The following is a 23,278-nucleotide window of genomic DNA, read 5'->3' on the forward strand; positions in this document are numbered from 1 at the left end:
AGTTGAGGAGAGGTCGGCGGAAGACTTGTCCGAGGGCTCAGCTCGGCCCCCATCGCTTTGTCTTGAGTGTCACTCTTGTTTTCGTCAAATGGGTGCTGGATGTTTGGAAGCTGAAATGGAAAATAGACAGCGCAACATCATCAATGTCAATCAACTCCCGTCACGTGTCGACTCGCACTCTGCGATCCTTTATCCCTCAATATTCACACGCACTGGTGTTGAAGAGAACGCTGGCGCCGCCCGCTTCCTTCGGCATTGTCCCTCGTGCCAAAAGCCGATAGAAACTTCACATTCCCTCGACCCCAAAGGACGAATCCATCGCACATCCCATCGTCTTGAAACCAGCAATAGGTGAATTGTAATCCGCATCGGAAACCCATGGAATCGCCATTTCCGCAAGAACTGCAAGACTGCCCGGTGTGTTTTGCGCCTTCCTTTCGCCTCCAAGTAGCTCCTCTTCGGTTGAAAGCTGCCGTTGGCGGCCTACTTCACGGTACACGATGCAGAAAATGAGCACGCAACACTCGCGGGAACATTTATCGCACAATCGCCGTCTCGCCAGCAGAGTCCACTTCTCCATCAGTCGCGTCTTCCGCATCCCATGTTGAAAAGAGGCCAGGCAGCAGAATTGCAAAGTCGCGAATACCAGAGATGGGGTGTGTTGCGCCCTACGGCCCTTACATTTGCCCTTGGGCCACTCCGAACTTGACAGCACCGCGGCTGATGCTCAAGGATGCCACGGTCTCGCCGAATTCGCCGCTGTAGATACTGCGGGCAATGTGTCACAAACGACCACGCTCTATTGTGGGGAGATCGCCTCTTCAGACAGCAAGCAACGCCTGCGGCTGCTCCCAGCGCCTACCCGGTATGCTTTCCCAAGGCAGAGCCGCACTCAACTGCCGCACCGCTCAATCGCCATTGCCTGGAATTCGCGAAACGCATAAAGACAGAGAATGGGCTCGTTTGAGGTCAGCTTTCGGTGGTGAGACGGGTGAGACGGGCCGCGTCTCGGGAGCGCTTGCACGACGAACGGCCGAGGAAAGACGAAGAGGAAAAGAGAATGGGCGCAAAGGATTGGTGCAGGCTCAATCCGGCAAGGCCTTTGCTGCGTCAAAAAAGAGCGCGGCGTGATTGGCGAGAGCGGTAGCAGATTGTGGTGGTTTGCAACAGCAACTCGAAGACTACGCGTTTCGAGCGCCTTCTAGTCTCAATCCATCGCATCTTCGAGACCTTGAGGCTTGGCTTTGGATGTTGTTTCCAAAGCCCTGACATTCTGATCGCCTCGCCCATGGTCTAGGTGTCTTGAGAACATGCCTCGGTGCACGCCGGATGTTGGAAGACTGGAGACGCCTTTCCATTCTCATACACTTGGATCTCTAATCGGATCGCTGGCCCCATGATCTGTGATCTGAGCTTTCCAGATACGCATCGCAGACGCTCGGCATAGTGGCCACATTGAGGACTGCCTGGGCAGAAACGTTGAAGGCGCCTTGAAGTTGGTTCGAGCTGTTGCAAGAGTTTGACAGGCGCCTCCTCGAAGTCATTTAACAGCCTTGGAAAGATTTTGGAAATTTCTTTGATCGCGTCTGCCAGGTCTGGCATAACAATTCAGTACGCCTCAGACATTCGGCATCGTGGCGCAAGCTGGCCATCCCCAGTCTGAAAAATCGAGTTCCAACGGAATCCATCCCGCCGCTATTGCGCTTGACGGTAGTATTCCTATGGAGTGTGGGCTTGGGCGCTTGGTCTTCTGCGTCCGCCAAAGTTTCAACACTCTTTCGGCCGCAACATGCGAGACTTGAACCTCGCAAGCAGCACCGCAGAAGGGCACAGGCGCTGTGGTGTGATGGACATGGTCACAAACCGAGGCTTGAATGCATTTGAGAGGACAGTATAAAGCCATGGAAACAGACACTGCACAACATCAGAATTCAACTCGATCCAATTCATCAACAACAAGCCAAAACACCAACTCCAACCTTCTGTCAAAATGAAGTTCACCTACTTCGTCCCCGCTCTGCTGGCCACGGCGATTGCCACCCCGATCGTCGAGAAGCGCGACGCCACCGAGGCCATCACGGCCATCAACAAGATTTCGACGCAACTCGACACGTTCAACCAGACGCTGACGGAATTCGCGACGGGCCAGAGCAGCGGGCTGGGCGGCGCGCTCAACCTGCAAAGCGGATCGGGCGACGTGGAGACGGTGCTCCAGGAAGCGACGACGACGGTGCAAAACGGGCAGCCGTTCAACGAGCAAGACAGCGCGCAGGTCGCGCAGGCCATCCTCGCCTTCCAGCCCAAGATCTTCGCCACCATCGACGGCATCACGGCCGTCAAGCCGCAGCTCCAAGCGAGCATCGGCTCCCTCACCAGCGTCGTCAAGACCAGCCTCCAGGAGCAGCAGACGGCGGCCCAGGGCTTCGCCGACGCCGTCTCCGAGAAGCTCACTGGCGAGTTCAAGGCCCAGGCTCCGGTCATCAACAAGCAGATACAGGACCGCTTCAACACTGCGATCCAGGCTTACTCGACTTGAGGAAGGTTGCGCGGGCCGGTGTTGATGTTTTGGCGCTCTTCTTCTCCTGCTTGGATCGAGTTTCTCCGTGGCTTTCATGCCGCGTCAAGCGCAGCTGGTACGGAATGGCTGTGCTGCGGCGCCCTGCGATGGGTTGTCGCGTGGTGGTCTTGAGCAATGGAATTCGCCTTTGTTGTTTTGCTTGCCTGCTTGCAAGTACACGAAGCCAGCTAGACAGTTTCTCAACAAATGGAAATCTTCCGAGAGCGTTCAAAACTACTGGTCCGACTGAAGTGCAAATGTTCGTGACAAGGGCGCAACTCCGTAGTGAAACCATCATCTGTTACATGTAGTCTTCGCTTTGAATGTTCTCTTTCTGCAGTCGTGATGAGTGTGACAGAAGGCAGTGATGGTGACTCCATTTTTAATTCCATCAACGACGCGCGAGTTTGGTTCCCCAAAATCGTTACGTCTACAAATCCGATGCCCTTGCCGAGTAATTGGTTCAATTTGCTGCTGGGGGATCTCGTTCAAAGCCTTCATTTAAAAGATTGGCTCCCTCGTGGAAAAGTGCTTAACCAGCAGAGACCCCATAGACCACCACCCCCGTCCCGCGGTGGCAGATACCGATCAAATCCGAGAAGACAAGCATGTCCCAAGTCCTTTCATCCGGTTGGCTCGTCTGCAACCCACCGGGTCCGTGCGCCACGCCAAAAAAAAAAGCCTTCACCCCCAGGCCCCCATCACTTGACCACGACACCACCAAAACAAAAAGACATAAGTCGGGATTTGAGCCCAACGCGGGGGTCGAACCCGCAGCCTTGAGATTTGCTTGTTTACTGCTGTTTGACGAGCTGGCGAACTAAGAGTCTCACGCTCTACCGATTGAGCTAGCCGGGCGGCTTGTGTTGTTGTTAAGGAGCGAGTCGCTAAACCAATATATAAATATATATCTATGGGATCACAGAGCGTGGCAAAACAACAGTCACTGCTGCCCGAACTCAAACAAAGAAGATCCTTGCAAGTGAGTGTTTCGATGTAGTCCCACCGGGCTGGCTCGACGTTAGCTTTGCCGTCCACCTTTCCATCGGTTCTTTAAGGATCTTTCGTGTCCGCGCCTCTTCGCACTGGATAAGTGCAAGGAATGAGGATTTTTGTGACACGAAATGTCCTTCTGCTAAACAAAGAACCATACCTGTCGCCCATCGCGTTGGATGATCTTGGCGCCGGGCACAGAATTATGTCACGCGCACGATGCATTTTTATTTGGAGAGAGGAGATTGCCATTGCGTTCTACGTATTTGTGCAGAAGTGAGTCGGGATGCTCTGCCAGCTCGGTGAGTGCGGGGAGGAGTGGGATGGACAGCACGCCCGGGGGCGACCGAGCGTGGACCGAGACGGCTGCTGCGCCTCAAAGAACACATTACTTCAGCCAACACGTTGGGGACGCCGTTTCGAAAGAAAAAGGAGTATGAAGGGGCAGTCTACGATGTCCGGGAACCCGCAACCGGAAGACGGACGATGGCAAGGAGAGGATTTTACGCCCTTGATTGGCACTACCGCCAGGTATTTCCGCAGACTTGGAAAATTTTCAACCACGTCACAACCTCCCCAACATTGCTTTTCAACGCTACCGACCGTCGTCGAGTCGACTTGAGTTCACACGCGAGGCCTCGCGCTTGTGCTTGCCAAACAAGCAGGAACCAAGCCGCAAGGCCACGTTCCAGTGAAGATCTCACGTTATGGGCTAACCCGCTTAGGAAGGTTCGTCCCATACCTTTTCGACGACAGGGCATGGAGTTGGATTGACAACGAAAGTGCTTCGACGACATCGCAACGCTCGAATTTTGAACAACTCGCTTGCATGAACGCTCCATGTTCAACCCGCTCGCTTGAAACCCGGATTCCTTGGTTCCTTACTGCAAGCTTTCCAACGACTCTTTTTGTTGAATTGTGTCCGCCCTGGGTGGCGCTGCCATAACTTGCTACCGTGGTGTACATCATTTGTGCGGTCGAGGTGTCATGGCAACGTAAAGTAACTTCGGCTCGTTGAGAAAGAAGATCGTGCGCTCAACTTGTAAGTCAGCGAGAGAATGCCGCGGGACAAACGATGCTTACCGTTTGTATGACAGATGACATCTTTCACCTACGGAACTTGAACCTCTCTACCAGGAGCGACTCCTCGAAATCGCAATCCTGCGCCATGCCCCAGTATTCCTCGACCGGATCCTCAATCTGCTCGTCCAACTCGCGCATGCGCTTGCGAACGGCTGGGAGAGGCTTGAGGATGGCGCGAATGTCTTCAAAGGCCTCCAAGCGGTCTTCGTGACACAGGTCCAGCGTCACGAGCAAGAGGTGTTCCATGACGCGGCTGTTGACCGGAAGCCTGTTGGCCATGACGGCGAAAGCTTCGACGTCCCAGGTGCACGTGTCGATGTAGAAGATGAGGGCGTCGCCGGCGGCGCGCTCGGCTTCGTCGACGCGGAGGCGAAAAGCGGCCACGTAAAGGTCGACGTCGTCGTGGAAATCGCTGGTCATGGGCAGCGGCTGTGGCTTTTCCGAGGCACAGGTTTCCAGCATCCAATCGAAAAGGTAGGCCAGCGAGGCGGGCGCGACGTTGGATCTGATGACGATGGCGGTCGCCGTGGGCTGCTTGGTGCGGTACTTGGCGATCAAGGTGCTGAATTGCGCGAGCATGGCGCGCGGAAAGGTGCCGACGGTGTACATGTCCGTGTTCTGGACGTCGACATGGACGCGGAGGTTTGGGCCGCAGAGAAGACTGGCCCGGTCTCTTTCGCTGAGGACCAGGGGAGAGACGCCCAGCGGAATGGTTTTTGGGGGACCGGTGGTGTTGTGGAGGTGCATTTTGTTGGTTTGGTGCAGGGGCTTGGGCTGGCGCAAATTCAGTGGTGTGTTTGAGGCGTGGAGAGATGATTCACAAGACAAACGAGTCCTTGGTTCGACGAACAAAAAGTCAATGCGGACATCCCGTCTTTCCCAACATGATTCTGACCATGGGCCTCGCTTCGCTGTTGTACGCTAATTCCAAAGCGAACCAGGTAACGAATGCCTCTGGGGTGTTGAGCCAGTCCACCATAAAATGCCACACAACCGCTCGAGTCGGCAAACTCATTTCACCTCAGCCCTTTTCGGAACACACTCCAAAACAATCCACAAAGAAGTCAAGATGGATTTCTCAAGTCGATCACACAAGCTCTGGGCCATGGCACTCATCCTGGCCTTGGTCGCGTTCCTTCTTCTCGGCAACATGGGCCCGGGACAAGTCGAACAAACTCTCGACAAGCGCGGGGCTCCCGAAGGCGAAGCCGATGGCTGGAAACATGTCTGGGGGTCAATGGCTGCAAAACTCAAACACACTCTCCACAAGCGCGGAAACGACAACGACAAGGACAAGGACAACGACAACGGCGGATACGCAGACGCCGTCGACTACATTCTCGAAGGGCACACGACGTTGCAGAATGCCTGGGGTACAGTACCAAACGAGTTCAACGACCAGCAGGAAGTGGCCATGAGGAAGATCCCCGGGCCGAAGACGGAGCCGCCCTTTGAGCCCTGCAACCGCAAGGATTGGGTCATGTGGCTCTCCTTCGGCGCGTCCCACGAAGAATTCTGGAGCCATCGCGATGCGAGGGATGTTTCATGCCTCAAGGACGCCGACTGGAAGTCCAACGGATGTGCCCCCCTCTATAACCGGCCTGGACTCTGGCCTGGCATTGTATGGGACTTCACGGTCGCATGCCAGCGAAAGGACTTTGCCAGGCTCAATCTCCCAGATTTCAGAAGTGCCTTCAGGCAAGAGATGGGTTCGATGGTCAAATTTCATCCCTTCATCAAACAACGGTTTGCCAAAGATGCCATTCACATGTGCACCAAGCAACACTACAACAGGCCGCTCATGGATTCCGAGTTTGGCGACATTGTATCAGAATCGAAGAAAAGATGTCTTGGCTATGCCTGGTGGATGGTAAAGTGGCTTAAAGATGGTAATTTTAAAAGTGGAAAACTCCCCTTAGAGGAGATACTCACATGGATACATACATAGTTAGGGGTAGACCTTACCTATTATTAGCCTAGAGGAGAACCTTGGAAGAAATAACTTAATAAAGAAAAATAAACCTTGAAAACATAAAAACATTTTCAGGAGAAGATTCGTTCGCTCGCTCTGCCAAGCGCCGTAAGGGTGCCTTACCGGGCTCGGCTGTACCTGGGCTCGGCTTACCGCCCGACTGCCGGCGCCCGACCGTCGCGTCTCCCCCCCGCCATCCTACACGTCCCGTCCTCCTGTCGCTCCGCTTCAACTCCCTCGACTACGTCTGCCCTCTGATGGCTCCCTCAAGTGCCCCCGCCAAATTCTCCCTCGCCTTTGGCTCAAAGAAATCCCCTGCTCCGGCAAACAAGAAGCGCCCTCACTCTACCCTCCAAGACTCGGACGATGACGAAGCTGCGCCTCAACCCCAGACAGTCTCCCACTTCGACAACTCTGCTGGCGGCGCCATAGACTCGAACAAAAAGACGCCCACAAACCTTCCACTCGTAATTTCAAGACTGCCGAATCGTGACTGGCGCGCCGAAAGCCAAACAAAGCGCCAACGGAGCCTCCTCCCCCATCACCAAAACGCGCACCCAAACACACAACTAGAACACGCCGAGGAACAAAAGCCAGTCTATGGCTTGAATGTCATCAACAAGGACACCGCCACCCCTGCGGCCGAAACGCCCGATGCGCCTGAGAGTCGAGCGGACGACGCAAGCCGACGTGCCACCACCGAGCCCGCGGAACCCAAAACCGACGAGCAGCTTGCCATCGAAGCCTTGACTGGCAACAGGCCCAAGTCGGAGTTGGTGCTTCCAGCTGTGGAAACCGAGGAGCAAGCCTTCCGTCGAGACTACGAGTCCGCGCCTGACATGGCGAGTTTGAATGAGTACGAGGCTGTCCCGGTCGAGGAATTCGGAGCCGCATTACTCCGCGGCATGGGATGGAAAGAAGGCGAGGCCATTGGCAGAAGAAAAGGGCAAAAAGCAGTGCAACCCCGAGTTTTGGAGAAGCGGCCTGCGCTGCTGGGAATCGGTGCCAAGGCCGATGCTGCGATAGGGGAAGAGATGGGAACGTGGGGCAAGGCGACAAAGAGCAGGAAGAAAGGCCCGGAGTCTTACAATCCCGTCGTTTTACGAAACGCAAAGACTGGGGAACAGTTGACAGAGGAGGAGCTGCGGCAGAAAATGGCAGACCACAAGAATGCCGAACAAGAGGCTGCTCTAGCCAAACGACAAGATGACTCGGATCGTCGCTCAGGGAGGTCATCTGGGCGGCACAAATCCCGTGACGATTACGATTCTGGGAGGAGGGAGAAGGACCGTGGTCGGGATCGAGAGAATGGCAGCAGATACAAGTCCTCTCGCGGCCACCAAAGCAGAAGCGACTCTGAAGAAAGCTCCCATACTCGGCGAAAGTATGACAGCAGGTCTGACTACGACCGGAGGTCTGGTGATAGAAAGCGGTCCCCTCGGCGGCGCGATAGGGAAGAGGTCTACTCACGGCATTCACGTCATGGGCGAGACCGGAGCAGAGATAGGTACGAGAGCGATCGACGTCGACGTTGAATGAACCCAGCATGACGAATCTCACATGTTGGCAGTCGTGGGGATGGACTGGAAATCGCCGGAGGCCTTGGTTAGATGGCCTGTGTCCAGTCGGCGAATGAAAGGATTCCAGCGCCCGCATCTGCAATGCCCATTTGTGTCTCGCTTTGCATTCGTCGTGTGTTTACATAGGTGACTTTCTACAACTACAAGTTCCTCTCCGATGAGGCTTGAGATGGCTGCGGTGCTCCGGCTGGTACGGTCGGGTAGTACTCGGCACTCGGTGGTCCGAGCGGCCCGCTCACACCTCCGCCCCAGCTCCAGCTACAGCTCCCCGTCAAACACATTGACAAGCCACTCCCACCTTCAGCTCTCCACCTCTACGAGCTCTGCATAGCTCCATGCCGAAACTTAACCCCCCACTGCCATGATAGCCATCTGAAACCAGCCGTCCGCCATGGCTTTCGATCCTTCCGGCGGCTACGTCGCGTCCAGCGGCCTCCCAAACCTCAACGACGAGTCTCTTCCTATATTCAATGTCGAGCTCGTGAACCTCAAGTTCGACCGTCCCTCCGACTTTGTCGCTGCCGAAGTTGCAAACAACGTTCTCATCCTAGCCTTTGAAACGGGTCGCATTCTCAGGTTTGATCTGGACAGCCCCGAGGACATTGATGGTATCTCGCGCCGCGAGCTTGCTTGGTCACTCGAGTAGAAGCTAATTCTGCCTCGCAGATGTCGACCTGCCAAAGAAACCTTTGGAGATTGGTGTCATTCGCCGCATGTTTCTTGATCCATCTGCCTCACACTTGATCATTTCAACGACGCTCGGGGAGAACTACTACCTCCACACCCAAAGCCGCCAACCCAAACCCCTTGCGCGATTGAAGGGAGTCACGATCGAAAGCGTGTCATGGAATCCGTCCGAGCCCACCGCCTCGACTCGCGAAATTCTCATCGGAGCCTCCGACGGGACCGTCTTCGAAGTCTACATAGAGCCCTCGGCTGAATTCTACCGCCGCGAAGAAAGATATATCAAGACGGTGTACAAGGCCGAGGGACCAGTCGTTGGGATATGGACGGACGCGATACCTGGAAGGCCAGACATACGCCGCATCTTGTTAGCAACTCCGACGAGCTTGCAGCACTGGATTGGAAGGATTGGTCGGCCCGGTAGAGAGGGTAGCGGATCCATCTACAGCAGGCTCTTCGAGGCCGAAAGGCCGTCAGTGTACGACTTGGACCGACCGCCCCACGCTGCACCATCTACGCTTGCAATATCGCCAGAGACGGAAGAGGTTGCCTCGTCTACTGCAACAGAAAGAGAGAGAGCATTCGCATGGCTTTCTGCGCACGGAGTCTTCCACGGAAAGCTTTTGACCAACATCGACTCGCCCAATATTGGGAACGCTGTTCTTCAAGGCTCAAAGTTGTTTCCCCGATCCAAAATCCCTCCGTCTCGTACACGCGGTGGCCGCACAAAGTCGTTTCAGGAGCCAGCACATTCCATGATTCTCAGCCACTGGCACGTCATTCAACTCGTGGATGGTCGCGTAGTTGCCTCGAATAGACTCGACGACACAATAGTCTACGACCAAGCAGTCATTGACCCAGATCAAAACGTGCTGGGCCTTGTTGCTGACCGGAAGAAGAGCACATTTTGGCTATTTACCAAGCAAGAGGTCTTTGAAATCAGTGTGTTTGACGAGAGTCGGGATATCTGGAAGATTTTCTTGAACCAACAGCAGTTCGAAGAAGCGTCGCAGTACGCCAAAACACCCACTCAAAAGGACGCCGTGGCAACAGCTTCGGGCGATTTCCTTGTGAAAAAGGGCAACTTCATGGAGGCCGCCAGTGTTTACGGGCGGAGTACCAAGCCGTTCGAGCAGGTTGCACTCACTTTTGTCGACCACGGAGAACAAGACGCTTTGCGCAAATACCTATTAACCAAGTTGTCTACTCTGAAAAAGTCGGCCACCATGCAGCGCGTTCTCCTTGCCACTTGGCTTGTCGAAATTTACATCTCCAAGCTCAATACCCTCGACGACACGATCGGCACCAAAGCTGAGCTGTCTGAAAGTAGCACCCGTGACACCGAAGACCAGCTTTCCGTCATTCGTCGTGAGTTTCAAGAATTCGTGACGCGATACAGAGCAGATCTGGACAGGAAGACGGTCTACGAAATCATCAGCAGTCATGGCCGTGAAGAAGAGCTGCTTTTCTTTGCTACGGTCGTAAACGACCACAACTACGTCTTGTCCTACTGGGTGCAAAGAGAGAGATGGGCCGAGGCCTTGAACGTGCTGAAGAAACAGACGGACCCCGATGTCTTTTACAAGTACAGCTCCGTTCTCATGGCCCACTCTCCGCACGATTTTGTCGATATTCTGATGCGACAAGCAAACCTTGACGCGCGCAAACTCATTCCAGCATTGTTGAATTACAACAAAATCCACACCGGTCCTCTTTCTCAAGTGAGTAGGCAATATTGCTGTTGTGGAGTCTGGACTAACAAGTCGTCTAGAATCAAGCCGTCAGATATCTCCAGTTTGAGATCAATCAACACCACTCGACAGATGCGGCTGTCCATAACACCTTGATCTCCATCTATGCATCTCACCCTTCGCGCGACGAATCTGCGCTGCTCTCCTACCTCGAGGCCCAATCGCTTGCCCAAGAGCAAGACTACGATGCCGACTTTGCACTCCGCCTCTGCATTCAGCATAAACGAGTACAATCCTGCGTCCACATATATAGCTCCATGTCGCAATATGTGCAAGCTGTCGACCTTGCCCTCAAATACGACGAGGTAGACTTGGCAAGCAGTGTGGCGGATCGCCCAGAATCCAACCCGACGCTTCGCAAAAAGCTCTGGCTTGCAGTTGCCAGAAAGGTCATCAGCGAAAGCACGGGCATCAAGCCTGCGATAGAATTCCTGCGGCGCAGCGACCTCCTCCGCATCGAAGACCTGATTCCATTTTTCCCCGATTTCGTCGTCATCGACGACTTCAAAGAGGAGATTTGCGCCGCGCTGGAGGAGTACAGCCGCGCCATCGACGCCCTCAAGAAGGAAATGGACGAGAGCACCCTCACCGCGCAGCACATCAAGGCCGACATCAAGCAGCTCGAGTCGCGCTACGCGATCGTCGAGCCCGGCGAAAAGTGCTACGTCTGCCGCCTGCCGTTGCTGGCGCGCCAGTTCTTCGTTTTCCCCTGCCAGCACGCCTTCCACTCGGAGTGTCTCGGCCGCAAGGTCGTCGAGCAGGCGGGCGTTGCCAAAGGCCGCCGCATCAGAGAGCTGCAGATGGAGGTCACCAAGGGCACCAGCGTTGGGACGAGGAGGGAGAGGGCGGCGAGGGAGTTGGATGAGTTGGTGGCTGAGGCTTGGTAAGTACCTTCTCTCTGCTGAGTTTTTGAAAACGTGGCTAAAATGCTGTGCGCAGTGTTTTGTGCAGTGAGTTGGCCGTCAAGCAGATTGACGAGCCGTTTGTCGCGACGAATGAGACTAATGATTGGGCTTTGTAATGATTAATGGCGACGATGCCATGGAGTGGCGGCAGGTGGTTGCTAGGATAGATACCCTTGGCTTGATTGAGAAACCTGAGCCGTTTTGAGGTTGTAGATGTTTGTTGTGCCTCTTGATGTTGATCTTTGGGCGCATCCATGTTGAAATTCACCGTGTATAGCATAGCACATTTACCTTCACACGCTTCAGTTCAGTCCAACTCCCTTGTTCGATGCCATTTGCAAGACTCCTCCATCCACAGAGATAAATACCGACGACCTCAATGCCTCCCCATCATCAGAATCCAATCGATCCGCACAGTGATACGTGCAATCCTCTGACCTGTCGATGGACTCTAGCAACCCCCCCGGCTGTTGTTCAGCGTCGCAACGCCGTTTGCAGACCTCCAGCCGCTGCCACTAGATCTGCCAACTTTAGGGAGCGTCTGTTCCATGAGCTGGACCAGCCCTCAGAGACCAGTGAAGCGCAAGTGTGTATCAAGCTGCGTCTTCGATGCCGGTTTCGATGCAGGAAGTCAAGTTTCGTGGAGGGCTCTTTGGAATGCTCCCCTTCGGTGTGCCCTCGACACGTGAGAAGAATCCTTCTTAACTGCGCGGGCTCATTCAGACCATAAGTACAGGGTCATTGCGTCCGCTTCCCGCCCTCCCAGACCCAGACCCAGCACAAAAGGAGACCCGTGATACAAAGGAGACACGTTTATACATAAACAACCGTTCGTTTCGCGTTCGTTTGCTGCCGTTGCTGTTGTTGTTTTTTTCGTCCGTCCGCTCCTACTACTTCCTACTCGAGCAGGTTCCCCGCCGAATGCACCCGGTGATTGCTCACATTGACCTCCATGACGACGTTGATGCGCTCCGACCCGTCGGCGTCGCCTTTTGAGTTTCTCCCCCGACCCGCCGCCGCCTCGCTCTCGTCATGACTGTCTCGACGGCCAAAATCGCCGTCGTCATCTCCGCTGTCGCGCTCCCGCGCATACGCCCTGGCGACCGTCTTGCTGCGCGTGACAGCCGTCGCTCCCGCACTGCTGCTGCCACTGCCGCCTCCCCCTCCGATCGCGACGCCGATACCGGCAGTGCCGTTCTCCATCTGGTCCAGCTGGTGCTGCTCGCCCAGGCCGACGCTCGGCATGCGCTCGAAGCCGCGGGTCGACGCGTTGCTCTTGACGCAGTTCTGGCCGAACCACTGGCCGACGACGCCGCCGGCGGACGAGGAGCCCAGGGCGCTGCGGCGGCCGCTGCTGGGCGCGGGCGCAGGCGCTTCGTTGGGCGTGGCGCCGCTGCTTGTTCCGCCGACGCGCTTCTGGCTCGACGAGAGGTAGCTGATGGATGACGAGAAGCGGCTCATGAAGGCGGAGAGGAGCGGTCGGATGGCCGGGATGCAGGCGTTGGTGATGGCGACGGCGGGCTCGACTGTCGACCAGAAGAGGGAGTCGACGATGCTGTAGGAGATGTTCCACAAGTCGATGCGGGCGAGCGCAATGGCGCGGAGGATTGTGATGATGGTCACGCTGGAAATGTTGGTCATCTCTCATTGGCAAGTCTGTAGAAGAAGCACTTACGCGATGCCCAGCGCAAACATGACGTACAGCCCTACTTTGGTGCTGGTGTCCATCTGCAATCTGCGGATGAAAGGGACAGGGAGAAACATGATGACAAGATCGGTGAACAGGTTGATGATGCAAAGGGCGACATAGGCCATGACGACGTTTCCGCAAACGCGGCTTCCTCGAGGGTCCCAGCTTGCTGAGACAGGTCGGCAGATGAGGAATACTTGCATGATGGCGCTCGCCCACCAAAGCCAGATGACGATGGAGCATGCCATCACCCAACGGCGAAACTGCTGTTGCGGAAAAATGCGCGAATAGAAGCAGAGGTACGATTGTTTGGTAAAGGCAATGCAGCAGTAGTAGATGACTTGGTCCATAACGAGGTGCTGTATCGTGTTGGCATGAGAAAACTTCAGGGGTTGGGTAGCGTACTTTGCCTAGGAACAGCTGGTTCTCCAAGGGAAGCTTTTCATATCGAATACCATATCTGGCGTAGCTAATCTGCATTGCCTGCATCACTGCATTCGAGTGAGCAAGATTTCCCGATCTCCAGGAAGGGTTACATACGGTATGCAAAAACCTACGAGCGTCAGCAAGATCAAACCATTTCTCTCAGAAGACTAACCAGAGCCGCAATTATCCAGCCATCGTCCCACCAGACCTTTTGTCTGCGGAAGCATCTTGCTACAAAACGGAGGACGACAAATACAGTCGCAACAGCCATCAACACCGCGCATGCTATGATTTGATGCTTGATAAGTGGATTGCCAAATATTGGATACGTTTGCAGAACCATGTTCTTGACGATTCGAAGAGGTCATCAAGGACAATTTTGTTCGTTGGACATTGGAAACAAACGAATGTAAGGATTTGGCGTAAATCAGTAAAAGAGTGAAATTGATCTGGTCGTCCACGGCCGTCAGGGACTGCAGCAAAAGGTCGTTGAAAAAGTCAAAGGAACATTTCCAGAGAGGCCAACGGAAGAGCTGGGAACAGGGAAGACCGTCCAGGTTCTGGCTCTGGCCCAAGTTCTGAAAAAGGTGATATGTGCCAGTGTTGCTCGCCTTGCCAAGGGAAGCGTCGCACCATGGCCGGCGCCTTGACGTTTCAAAGCACCTTTATGAGATAGCCGACAAACCGTACCGGTAGCCGTGAAGATGGGATTTGGACAAATCAAGATGCTGCTCCCGACCAAAAATTTGACTTTGGGTGGCCGTTCCTCGGCAGGCATCTTCGCGTCCACGGTTAAGCTCGCGTTATCGGTCCCACAGACGTTCAAAGCTGTCGATCCGAGAGAACCGTTCGCTTATAAAGGCGCTTCATCGAGTCCGTAAGGCCATCATCTTGTGGGGTCTCTGATGACACGCGTCTGGGTAAGCAAATCCGGAGAACCTCGACCCGAGTCAAGTCGCGTGGCATTCGCGTGGGACTTGGAGGATGGGACAGCAACACTGCTTCGAATCGTTCATCTCCAAGTCCTTGCAACCCTGTATTAGTGGGCTTCGAGAAGCAAACGACGTTGGAGAGCTCTGTCGAAGCTCCTGGTTTTCTCGTCCATGGCACATGGCGAGACCCGGAAAGGTGATCCTTGGTCTTTCCAAAATTGGATCACAGCCAAGGCAGACGTGCGCAAGCTTTCGAACCGAGACCATGTCATCGGTGCATTTCGAACGTCAAACGTTCAAAACCAAAGAAAAGAATGGTTGCTGGAAACAAGCGGAGGATAAAGTCGAAAGTGAAGACGTCCAAGTCGATGAGCCGATCTTCGCAGCCAAGAAGGGTGTCGACTGACTGAGTGTGAGATCGCTCGGACCGACGCCGCGATTTTTGACTGGCGCCACCCAACGGGCCCAGCATCAGCGCACGGTTCTGGTGGGGATAGCACGAGGGTGGCTGTCTGAAGAAGAAAAAGAGAACCTGGGCCCGACGAAACCGCCAGTCTGGCATCTCGGTGTCTTCCGATCGCTTGTGCATGAGGATTCCTGCGGTTCTCGAAGCTGCATCCCACGAGGCAAACCCCGGCAGTTGAGTCGACTTCTGCTTTGCCGCAACACCACGGACCTCTCTCCACACGAAAACGTTGCAGCTGCCAGCGGACCGCTCCCCACTCAACAGATCGTCTCCCCACTTGAGAGGTCCCCTATCTCTTCTTGGAAGTTCCCCTGTATAGCCGCCTGGAATGTCAGCTACATCTCCAATTGAAGGCTCTACTTTGCCGCAACACAGGGACAACTGTCCCTGCACTCCACCCGAAAGGTCCACCTGAAGCGAATGAACTTACTCAATCTACTGCAGGCGACACCCAAAACAGAAGAAATACTGTCAGAACCGAATGATCATGGTCAACGAGTCGCCATGAAGAAATTGCCATCTTCAACTCGTTCTGCAGGAGAGCATCCACCGTCTCCACTGAACAGTTCTTTGCCGTCTCTGCTGTGCCGCTGCAGTTGTTGAAGTTGTCGACTATAAAGTGTTTAGCGCTTCCTCGTACATATCAATCCATCGAAATTTGTTGCAGCAATGGGTTCCATACCTGAACAGACCAGTGTGACATCTGTCTCTTCTCTTCGTTTCACCGACCCGGACTTCGTCATCATCGGCGGCGGTCTTTCTGGGCTGGTCGTCGCGAATCGACTCACTGAAAATGCAAACACAAAGGTGCTGGTTGTCGAGGCCGGTGCAAACCGAATGGGAGATCCCAGGATCGACACGGAGGGGTTGATGACTACTTTGTATGGAGACCCAGACTATGACTGGGACTACATGACCGAGCCCCAGGTAAGTACATTACAGGCTTTTGTAGATGTGCGACTCACAGTCCCAGGTCCACGCAAATGGAAGGCAGATACCGCATCCTCGAGGAAAGGTACTGGGCGGCTCCACTGCCATCAACTTTGGTGTTGTCGTCTACCCGTCCTCGAAGAACTTCGAGGCATGGGAAGCCCTTGGCAATGACGGATGGTCCGCCAAAGACCTCAAGCCGTATTTCAAAAAGTGGCAGACTTTTACGCCAGCGTCCGAGGATGTCAAGAAAACTTTGGAAATCAACTGTTACCATGAAAAGAACCACGGCAATGACGGACCAGTGCCTGTCACCAACGGCAACAACTACGGTCCATTCAATGAGGCTTGGGTCAAGACCTTTGACAAGCTTGGCTGGTGCAATGACGACGATCCGATTCTTGGAGAGAAGTTGGGAGCCTTTACAAACTCCCTTTCGATTGATGCCGTAACCAGGAAACGAGGATACGCGGCCGAGGCTTATTACAGCAAGGAGGTTGCAAAGCGACCAAACCTCCAAGTCCTGACAGAGGCCCTCGTACACAAGATTCTGACCCAAAAGAAAGAGGACGGCAGCGTAGTTGCAACTGGAATCAAGTTCGAGACCAAAGATGGCGGGATCCACGAAATCTTGGCCAGGAAGGAGGTCATCCTGGCAGCTGGAGCAATGAACTCTCCTCATATTTTGGAACTTTCTGGTATTGGCCAGAGGGAACTTTTGGAAAAGCACGACATTCCGGTCGTCATCGAAAGTTCTGGGGTGGGAGAGAATCTCCAAGACCATGCCATTTCTCCTCTGAGCTACGAAATCGCAGACGGCCAATTCTCCGCAGGTAAGACGCTGACGTTGTGTTTCCGAGCTGAAGCTAATGTTGAACAGACATGTTCCGCGATCCGACGCTCATTGGCGTTGCTTTGCAGGAGTACCAGGAGAAGAAGAGTGGGCCCTTGGCCAACATCCCCTTCAGCGTTGCCTACCTTCCATTCAGCGACGGCAACGGTCGACTCAGCCAGGAAGAGATTCAGGAGATTTTGAACCAGAACCCAGACGATTCCAGTATATCCGTCTCCCAGAGACGTCAATACGAATTGCTGCGCAGCCAGATGCTTCATCCCAAGGATTGCCCGGCTTACCACATGTATGCGCCGATGCAATTCAACACGAAATCTACCGGGCGGGATCCATTGGGAGAAATCGTTGCTCCGACCAAGCCGGGCAACTACATTACCATTCTGGCGACCCTCAACCATCCCTTCTCTCGCGGTATCGTCCACATCAAGTCGAGCGACCCCAAGGAAAAGGCGATTGTTGATCCTCGGTACCTTTCGCATCCTCTGGATCTCGAAATCTTGGCCAGGCACACGCAGAATATCGAGTCGTTTGTCAAGACCGAGCCTTTTGCCTCGTTGCTCAAGCCTGGAAGCCGCCTGCCAGAAGATGGCGATACGTCAACCCTTGAGTCGGCAAAGAAGGTAGTCAAGGACCGTCTCATGAATACGTTTCATCCAACCGGTACTTGCGCGATGATGCCTCGGGAGATGAACGGTGTGGTGGATAGCAGGCTGAAGCTATACGGAGCCGAGAAATTGAGAGTGGTTGATGCCAGCATCTTTCCCATGGAGCCATTGGGCAACATCCAAACAACAGTGTACGCAGTTTCAGAGAGGGCGGCGGATATCATCAAGGAGGATTGGAAGGCGTAGAGGGTGTAGAAGGCGGGTTTGGTGTTTCACTGCCCAGGAATCCGATATTCCGAGGGCTCCATAGATGGCAAGTTGAAGAATGGACGTGTTCGAAATGGATGCATATTTCCAATGAATAAGTAAGATGAGGGAAGATGGTCGTCCTGAGGTGATGTCGGTACGTTGCAAGGGTGCATGTGTGGGTTCCAGTTCGGTCGGCACTCAACCGTCAGTCGAGTCATTCGGCATCAACATCCGCTTCCTTCTGACTCTTGCATCCAGATCTTTTACTATCCCGCCTGTGACTCGCATCCCATTCTCCCTCCGCCCACCTTGCTCCCTGGTGTTATGCTGCGCTTCCTCGCGCGCATCATGTCCGGCTCAACTCTATCCCGTGTTCCCATCCCGAAGAATGGCGTCGATTACCGCAACAAGGTCGTCCTCGCTCCCATGGTCCGCAGTGGCGAACTTCCGTCGCGCCTCCTCGCACTCCACTACGGCGCCGACCTTGTATGGGGTCCTGAAACCATCGATCGGGCCCTGATTGGCACCACTCGTCGCGAGAACCCCATCACGAAAACCATCGACTTCACACGCTTCTCGAACAATGGACAAAAGAACGCGACGCCCAAGGAGGATCAAAAGGAGAGCATCATATACAGGCTGGATCCCGAGAGGGAAAAGGGCAAGCTCATCTTCCAGATTGGAACGGCTAAGCCAGAGACGGCTGTCCAAGCGGCCAAGCTCGTGGCAGGAGATGTGGCCGGCATCGACGTCAATTCGGGCTGCCCAAAACCCTTCAGCACAACCGGTGGTATGGGAGCGGCACTCCTCAAGGACCCCGATAGGCTATGCGCAATCTTGGAAGCTCTGGTGAAGGAGGTTGGAGAGCCGTTTGAAATTGGCATTAGCGTCAAGATTCGGATTTTGGCAGACCCGGAGGATACCAAGGCACTTGTGAGCAGGCTGGTCAAGACGGGCATCATTGGCTTGACAGTACACTGCCGGACCACACCCATGAGGCCTCGTGAGCGGGCGATTCGCGACCAAATGAAGATGGTTCGGGAGATTTGCCACGAGGCCGGTGTGGGTTGCTTGATCAACGGCGACGTCGAAGACTACGAGCATGGATTGAAACTCATGGAAGAGTTTGGCGTCGATGGCGCTATGATTGCGACTGCAGCCGAGGCCAACCCAAGCGTATTCCGTCGCGAAGCCAATGGTGGCCGAGCACCTTGGGAGGAAATTGTGAAAAAGTACATCACATACGCCGTCGAGGTCGACAACCGATGGGGCAACACCAAGTTCGAGCTGGCCCAGATCCTTCCGGGGAAAAATCCGCTTTCCAAAAAGTTGCCGCAATGCCGCGGCTACTCCGACTTGGTTGATGTCTTTGGATGCCCTGAGCTCAAGGAGAGAGCCGAGGCGCTTGACGAAAGAATTGGTCTTGCTCAAAAGCTGAAGCTCACAAAGGCTGAAAAGCGTGCGGCCGTTAATGAAAATGCAAAGGCGGAGGAATCAAGCAAAAAGGCCAAAAGGGACCATGATGGTACCCAGGAACAAAGATCAACAGTCACTGATCAACAGACCGAAGTGGCTTTGGCTCAGCACACTGCAATGCCTGAGACGGCCTCAGCGGTTGCAGTGTGAAGCTTCGTTGCACGATGACTTGAAAGGAACAAGAGATACCCTGTCGCAAGACTTACCACACGACCAAAGAACACATTGACAGTCAGGAGAGGGATGGGCTGGTTATCAAGTCAAAGCTACTGCGAGGATTATTCCGCAGGTTAGCAAACAGTATCGGCTTACCAAGATGGCAGGCATTATCCAGAGCCTTCGCCGTGTCGATGCTGGCAGAAGACAGATTCAACCGGTTGGATTGATGGGTTTTGAATCTTCAGGTTTTGGGCGTGAAAGCGGGCTCCTGTCGACTTCGACTTCACTCTCGTGGTAGGAATTCATTAGACCCGACTTTGCAAATATTCCGATTGCATCTTTTCATTCAAAGAGCTGTACCTTGAGGAACCTGAAGAGTTGGAGCAAGATACCGAGTGTGTCGTTCATTGACCAATCCGATGGACTGAGCCAACCAATCAGAAGCGCGCAATCATCTCCTGGACCGCACAGTGCTTCGACCTCGCGCACTCTCCCGATCGTTCTCTGCTTGTATACTATTGCCTTTGCAAGCTCAGGAGGCGGGAACCGATTTATCACATTGGTTGATAAAGACCCCCCTCACGCGATAAGGACCAAACCCCACTGCATTCAACAACCTTTTTCTTCCGCTCGTATCTTTCGTTCTACAACACCACTCCAGCACCTTCACCATGACGACCAAGTACTTCAGCAAAGAATCCACCATCGACGTCGATGCGCCGCCTCCATCGACCACCAATGCCCTCACGCTCGCCTATCGCACGTTTGGCGACCCAAAGAACCCCGCAGTCTTCATCCCCACGTGCTACTGTGGGCGTCTTCCCAACACCATGACGTTTCTCTACGAGCCCGACAAGGACGGCAAGGCGCCCGTGTTGGCCGACTATTTCGTCATCACTTGCGGGCTGCTCGGCGGCAGCGAGTCCAGCTCGCCGTCCAACACACCCGCAGCCATCCGCGGGCCCAAGTTCCCCAGCGTCTCGTACGAGGACAACATCCGCATGCAGGTCGCGCTGTGCAAGGCGCTCGGCGTCGAGCGGCTGCACGCGTACATTGGCTTCAGCATGGGCGGCCAGCAGGCGTACCACATGGGGGTGCTGTACCCGGAGTTTGTCGAGCGCATCGTCGTGGTGGCGGGCTCGGCGCGCACGTCGTGGCACAACTGGTCGTTCCTCGAGGGGCCCAAGGCGGCGCTGACGACGGCCGTCGACTGGCACGACGGGCACTACACGGCGCCCGTGACGCGCGGGACGGCGGCGTTTGGCCGCGTCTACGCGACGTGGGCGCTGAGCCAGGCGTGGTTCCGCGGCAAGCAGTGGGAGGCGGCGGGCTGCGCGTCGCTCGACGAGTACCTCGTCGCGCACTGGGAGCAGCCGATGCAGACGTGGGACGCGCACGACCTGCTCGCCATCATGGATACCTGGCAGCGCGGCGACGTGTCGGCCTGCTTCCCCGAGGACAAGGGCGACTTGGCCACGACGCTGGGCCGCGTCCAGGCAAAGGCGCTCATCATGCCCGTCCGCACCGACCTGTATTTCCCGCCCGAGGACAGCGAGGAGGAGGTCAAGCACCTGAAGCACGGCAAGCTGTGCGTCATTGAGAGCATCGGCGGCCACATGACGGGCGGTGGTGGGATATACGAAAAGGATAATGCCTTCATGTCTGAGCAGATCAAGAATTGGTTGGAGAACTAGGGACGGGCTTGGCTTTGTGCTGCGGATATCCAACGGTCGATGAATTTATGTTTCGTTAATGACACAGGCGTGGTCGTCGGGACGTTTGGTCGGTCTTTGGAGGTCCATCTCAGATAGCAAGTCTTTTAGATACGAAGTCACGAATCTTCTACGAGGCTTTGGCTTGGCAAACATCTCTTTGATAAACGGCAGCCTTCTTGCAGTGGAGGCGAGAGCATTTTTCCATCCCAATTCAACCCAATACACACACCAGCTGGACTCTCCGCTCGAAGGTAAGAAAATAAGGCCACAAGAAGCATCCAAACCGCTTCATCAGGCTCCGAGCGCAAACAAATCAATCATCACATCTCCACCACCCAATCCCTCCATCTTGTTCTCCCTACCGCACCTGCTCCCCTCTCCCTCATCGCCCACCGCCACCACCATCGCCCACCGAGCCCCCATATCTGCTGTTCCACTTCTTCCTCTCCTCCGCATCAAGTCGAACAAGGTACCAGACCCAGACGCCCGCAACGCCCAGGGAAAGGGCGAAACCCGACCCTATCGCCAGTGAGGGCCACCGGGAGGACAGGAAGCGCCTCGTGGCGCGGAGACCTCTGGAGAACATGGAAGGGGGTTGGGACGGGCGGCTGTTGGGTTGTGTTGGCCCTGGATTGCTGGCTTGTGTCGGCGTTGAGTTGTTCGCTTGTGTTGGCGTCGGATCGTCGGCAGTTACGGAGTTGGCAGCATTCGTGAGCGCTGCAACTTGCAGCGTGCGGTTGGGACTGGTGCTGGGGCGCTGCGACTCTTCTGAGAGGAGTCCACCGTCTTCCGTTGTGCTGAGAGCATATGGGTCGTCGGTGGGTTGCTGCTGCGGTCCACGTGCTGGCACGTGGGAAGGTGGAGGCGGCCGTGGCAGGGGTTTGAGGGAGAAGTTTGAGTAGGTGGTCATCTTTGCGGGTGGTGCGTTTTGAGGTTGTTTGTGGATGAGTTGATGAGAAGCAGCACTAAGACAAAATAGTTGAGTTCTTGCCGTGAATGGAATGTAGGAAAGGAAAGGGTTGATGGAATAAATTGGAAGAAGCGGCTGGATTGAGCTGCGGATAGTGCGAGAGAATACTACATCAAGGAAAGAAGTGGGAACAAAGGACGAATGCAACAACGCCGTCGAGGACCGCCCTGTCGAAATCACATTGCGTACAGACCACTTACCAAGGTTGAGCGGACCATAGGGAGGATAAGTTGTGACTGAGAACAAAACGTTCGATTCTTTGAACACCCCAAGCGAAGAGAAAAGACCTCGTTGATACTTATTGCTGGTGCCAATATGGAGATGATGTTGAAGTGTCTTCAAGGCCGGTAGGCGGTTGGGGACGTTCAATTGAAAGTCCTCAGACGTTGGCTCCAAAGGATGGGCATCCCCTTCATTGTACCTTGGTGCCACTGGAACAGAGGCACAGAACGGCGGAAGACAAATCGGTAGGAATCAAGGGGCCATTTCCACATCACTCTCCAACTCCCCATGTAGCCGGGCATTTTATTTGATAGATGTTGCGAGCAATGTAAGGCCAGAAATTCATACTGCTCTTACGTCGTGAAGTCGGTCTTGTCATGCTGGAATCCGTTTTGAGCATCAGTCTGGCGTTTGTCATGACAGAGCCAGTCTTGCCAAGGGAGTCGAGAGAGACAGGAAGAAGAATGATTGGTACAGGAAGTTTGATGTCTTGCCAAGTCTCGCCAACGTGGGTTTGCAAAGCAATCATTCGGGCGCTTATGCGGGGAGCCCTGGTTGTTGTTGACTTGGCGGCGGCAACGTTTAGAACAAGACTCTTCATCTTCCTTTTCTTTTTCCCAGGCTGGGTCTGCCAAAACCAAAGAAACCACGTCGTTCTCGTCAGTTCTTTGGCCATTGGTGGTCTGTGCGCCAAGGTATATGTACCTGGACGGGTCGAGTCGTTTTTGTCCCGTCGGCCAAGTCCTCAAGCTCTTCTGACGTCTGCGCAGCTCTTGATGGGATGACCTTCCTAGTGAACCAACCGAACCTCTCCAGCGGATCGAACGGCACAGTACGACAGCGCTGCAATCCTGCAGACTATTGAACATGGCACGGTCGGTTCGGATGCCTGTCGAATCCCAGTTTCCTTGGACCAAAAGTTTCTCCACCTTCAATGGCCGCTCGGTACGACTGTCGCGCTATCGACTGCCGTCGCACCGTCAGCTGGCCGGGTGGGTTGGCCCGGCGAGTAGTCGATAGCGACCAGACGTCAAAACATGGTGGGACAGGGTTGCAATCG

General features: G+C 54.7%; 10 protein-coding genes and 1 non-coding gene across 11 annotated transcripts; 7 read left to right on the forward strand and 4 right to left on the reverse strand.

Annotated features, from left to right (window-relative positions):
• Positions 1–1,990: 1,990 nt before the first annotated feature.
• J3D65DRAFT_670804 (putative antigenic cell wall galactomannoprotein) lies at positions 1,991–2,536 on the forward strand (the record flags this gene model as incomplete). Its single annotated transcript, XM_066803333.1, has 1 exon — positions 1,991–2,536. One exon carries the CDS (start codon positions 1,991–1,993, stop codon positions 2,534–2,536), a length of 546 nt encoding a protein of 181 aa, XP_066651848.1.
• Positions 2,537–3,307: 771 nt separating this feature from the next.
• Positions 3,308–3,415, reverse strand: J3D65DRAFT_t127. The gene has a single exon. It is a non-coding gene; the product is annotated as a tRNA-Lys (tRNA).
• A 1,085-nt stretch (positions 3,416–4,500) lies between these two features.
• On the reverse strand, positions 4,501–5,497 carry J3D65DRAFT_96553 (uncharacterized protein). Its single transcript, XM_066804282.1, has 2 exons — positions 4,634–5,497; positions 4,501–4,584 (listed from the first exon to the last, which is right to left on the reverse strand). Exon 1 carries the CDS (start codon positions 5,378–5,380, stop codon positions 4,658–4,660), a length of 723 nt encoding a protein of 240 aa, XP_066651849.1. The 5' UTR covers positions 5,381–5,497; the 3' UTR covers positions 4,501–4,584; positions 4,634–4,657.
• A 151-nt stretch (positions 5,498–5,648) lies between these two features.
• On the forward strand, positions 5,649–6,645 carry J3D65DRAFT_636031 (uncharacterized protein). Its single transcript, XM_066801366.1, has one exon. The coding sequence runs from the start codon at positions 5,703–5,705 to the stop codon at positions 6,579–6,581; it is 879 nt and encodes a 292-aa protein (XP_066651850.1). The 5' UTR covers positions 5,649–5,702; the 3' UTR covers positions 6,582–6,645.
• Positions 6,646–6,717: 72 nt separating this feature from the next.
• Positions 6,718–8,367, forward strand: J3D65DRAFT_636032 (putative G-patch domain protein). The gene has a single exon (XM_066801367.1). The coding sequence runs from the start codon at positions 6,863–6,865 to the stop codon at positions 8,138–8,140; it is 1,278 nt and encodes a 425-aa protein (XP_066651851.1). The 5' UTR covers positions 6,718–6,862; the 3' UTR covers positions 8,141–8,367.
• A 99-nt stretch (positions 8,368–8,466) lies between these two features.
• Positions 8,467–11,826, forward strand: J3D65DRAFT_636036 (Pep3/Vps18/deep orange family-domain-containing protein). The gene is made up of 4 exons (XM_066801368.1): positions 8,467–8,793; positions 8,852–10,590; positions 10,641–11,503; positions 11,560–11,826. Exons 1-4 carry the CDS (start codon positions 8,577–8,579, stop codon positions 11,639–11,641), a joined length of 2,901 nt encoding a protein of 966 aa, XP_066651852.1. The 5' UTR covers positions 8,467–8,576; the 3' UTR covers positions 11,642–11,826.
• Positions 11,827–12,338: 512 nt separating this feature from the next.
• Positions 12,339–14,304, reverse strand: J3D65DRAFT_96590 (uncharacterized protein). Its single transcript, XM_066804283.1, has 5 exons — positions 13,814–14,304; positions 13,756–13,768; positions 13,621–13,706; positions 13,201–13,574; positions 12,339–13,149 (listed from the first exon to the last, which is right to left on the reverse strand). The coding sequence occupies exons 1-5, from the start codon at positions 13,982–13,984 to the stop codon at positions 12,423–12,425; spliced, it is 1,371 nt and encodes a 456-aa protein (XP_066651853.1). The 5' UTR covers positions 13,985–14,304; the 3' UTR covers positions 12,339–12,422.
• Positions 14,305–15,771: 1,467 nt separating this feature from the next.
• Positions 15,772–17,835, forward strand: J3D65DRAFT_685530 (uncharacterized protein; the record flags this gene model as incomplete). Its single annotated transcript, XM_066803814.1, is given in 3 exon segments — positions 15,772–15,993; positions 16,007–16,802; positions 16,850–17,835. Coding segments are annotated over 3 exon segments (1,842 nt in total), but the record flags the coding sequence as incomplete, so codon positions are not given.
• A 79-nt stretch (positions 17,836–17,914) lies between these two features.
• Positions 17,915–19,642, forward strand: J3D65DRAFT_96656 (putative tRNA dihydrouridine synthase). Its single transcript, XM_066804284.1, has one exon. The coding sequence runs from the start codon at positions 18,001–18,003 to the stop codon at positions 19,300–19,302; it is 1,302 nt and encodes a 433-aa protein (XP_066651855.1). The 5' UTR covers positions 17,915–18,000; the 3' UTR covers positions 19,303–19,642.
• J3D65DRAFT_96657 (Alpha/Beta hydrolase protein) lies at positions 19,643–21,207 on the forward strand. Its single transcript, XM_066804285.1, has one exon. It carries the CDS (start codon positions 19,983–19,985, stop codon positions 21,003–21,005), a length of 1,023 nt encoding a protein of 340 aa, XP_066651856.1. The 5' UTR covers positions 19,643–19,982; the 3' UTR covers positions 21,006–21,207.
• A 201-nt stretch (positions 21,208–21,408) lies between these two features.
• Positions 21,409–22,894, reverse strand: J3D65DRAFT_606144 (uncharacterized protein; the record flags this gene model as incomplete). Its single annotated transcript, XM_066798423.1, has 3 exons — positions 21,409–22,103; positions 22,197–22,427; positions 22,576–22,894. 3 exons carry the CDS (start codon positions 22,892–22,894, stop codon positions 21,409–21,411), a joined length of 1,245 nt encoding a protein of 414 aa, XP_066651857.1.
• Between the last annotated feature and the right edge of the window lie 384 nt (positions 22,895–23,278).

The sequence above is a fragment of the Phyllosticta citribraziliensis genome (genome assembly GCF_038025025.1).
Source record: "Phyllosticta citribraziliensis strain CPC 17464 chromosome Unknown J3D65scaffold_11, whole genome shotgun sequence".
Taxonomy (NCBI): domain Eukaryota; kingdom Fungi; phylum Ascomycota; class Dothideomycetes; order Botryosphaeriales; family Phyllostictaceae; genus Phyllosticta; species Phyllosticta citribraziliensis.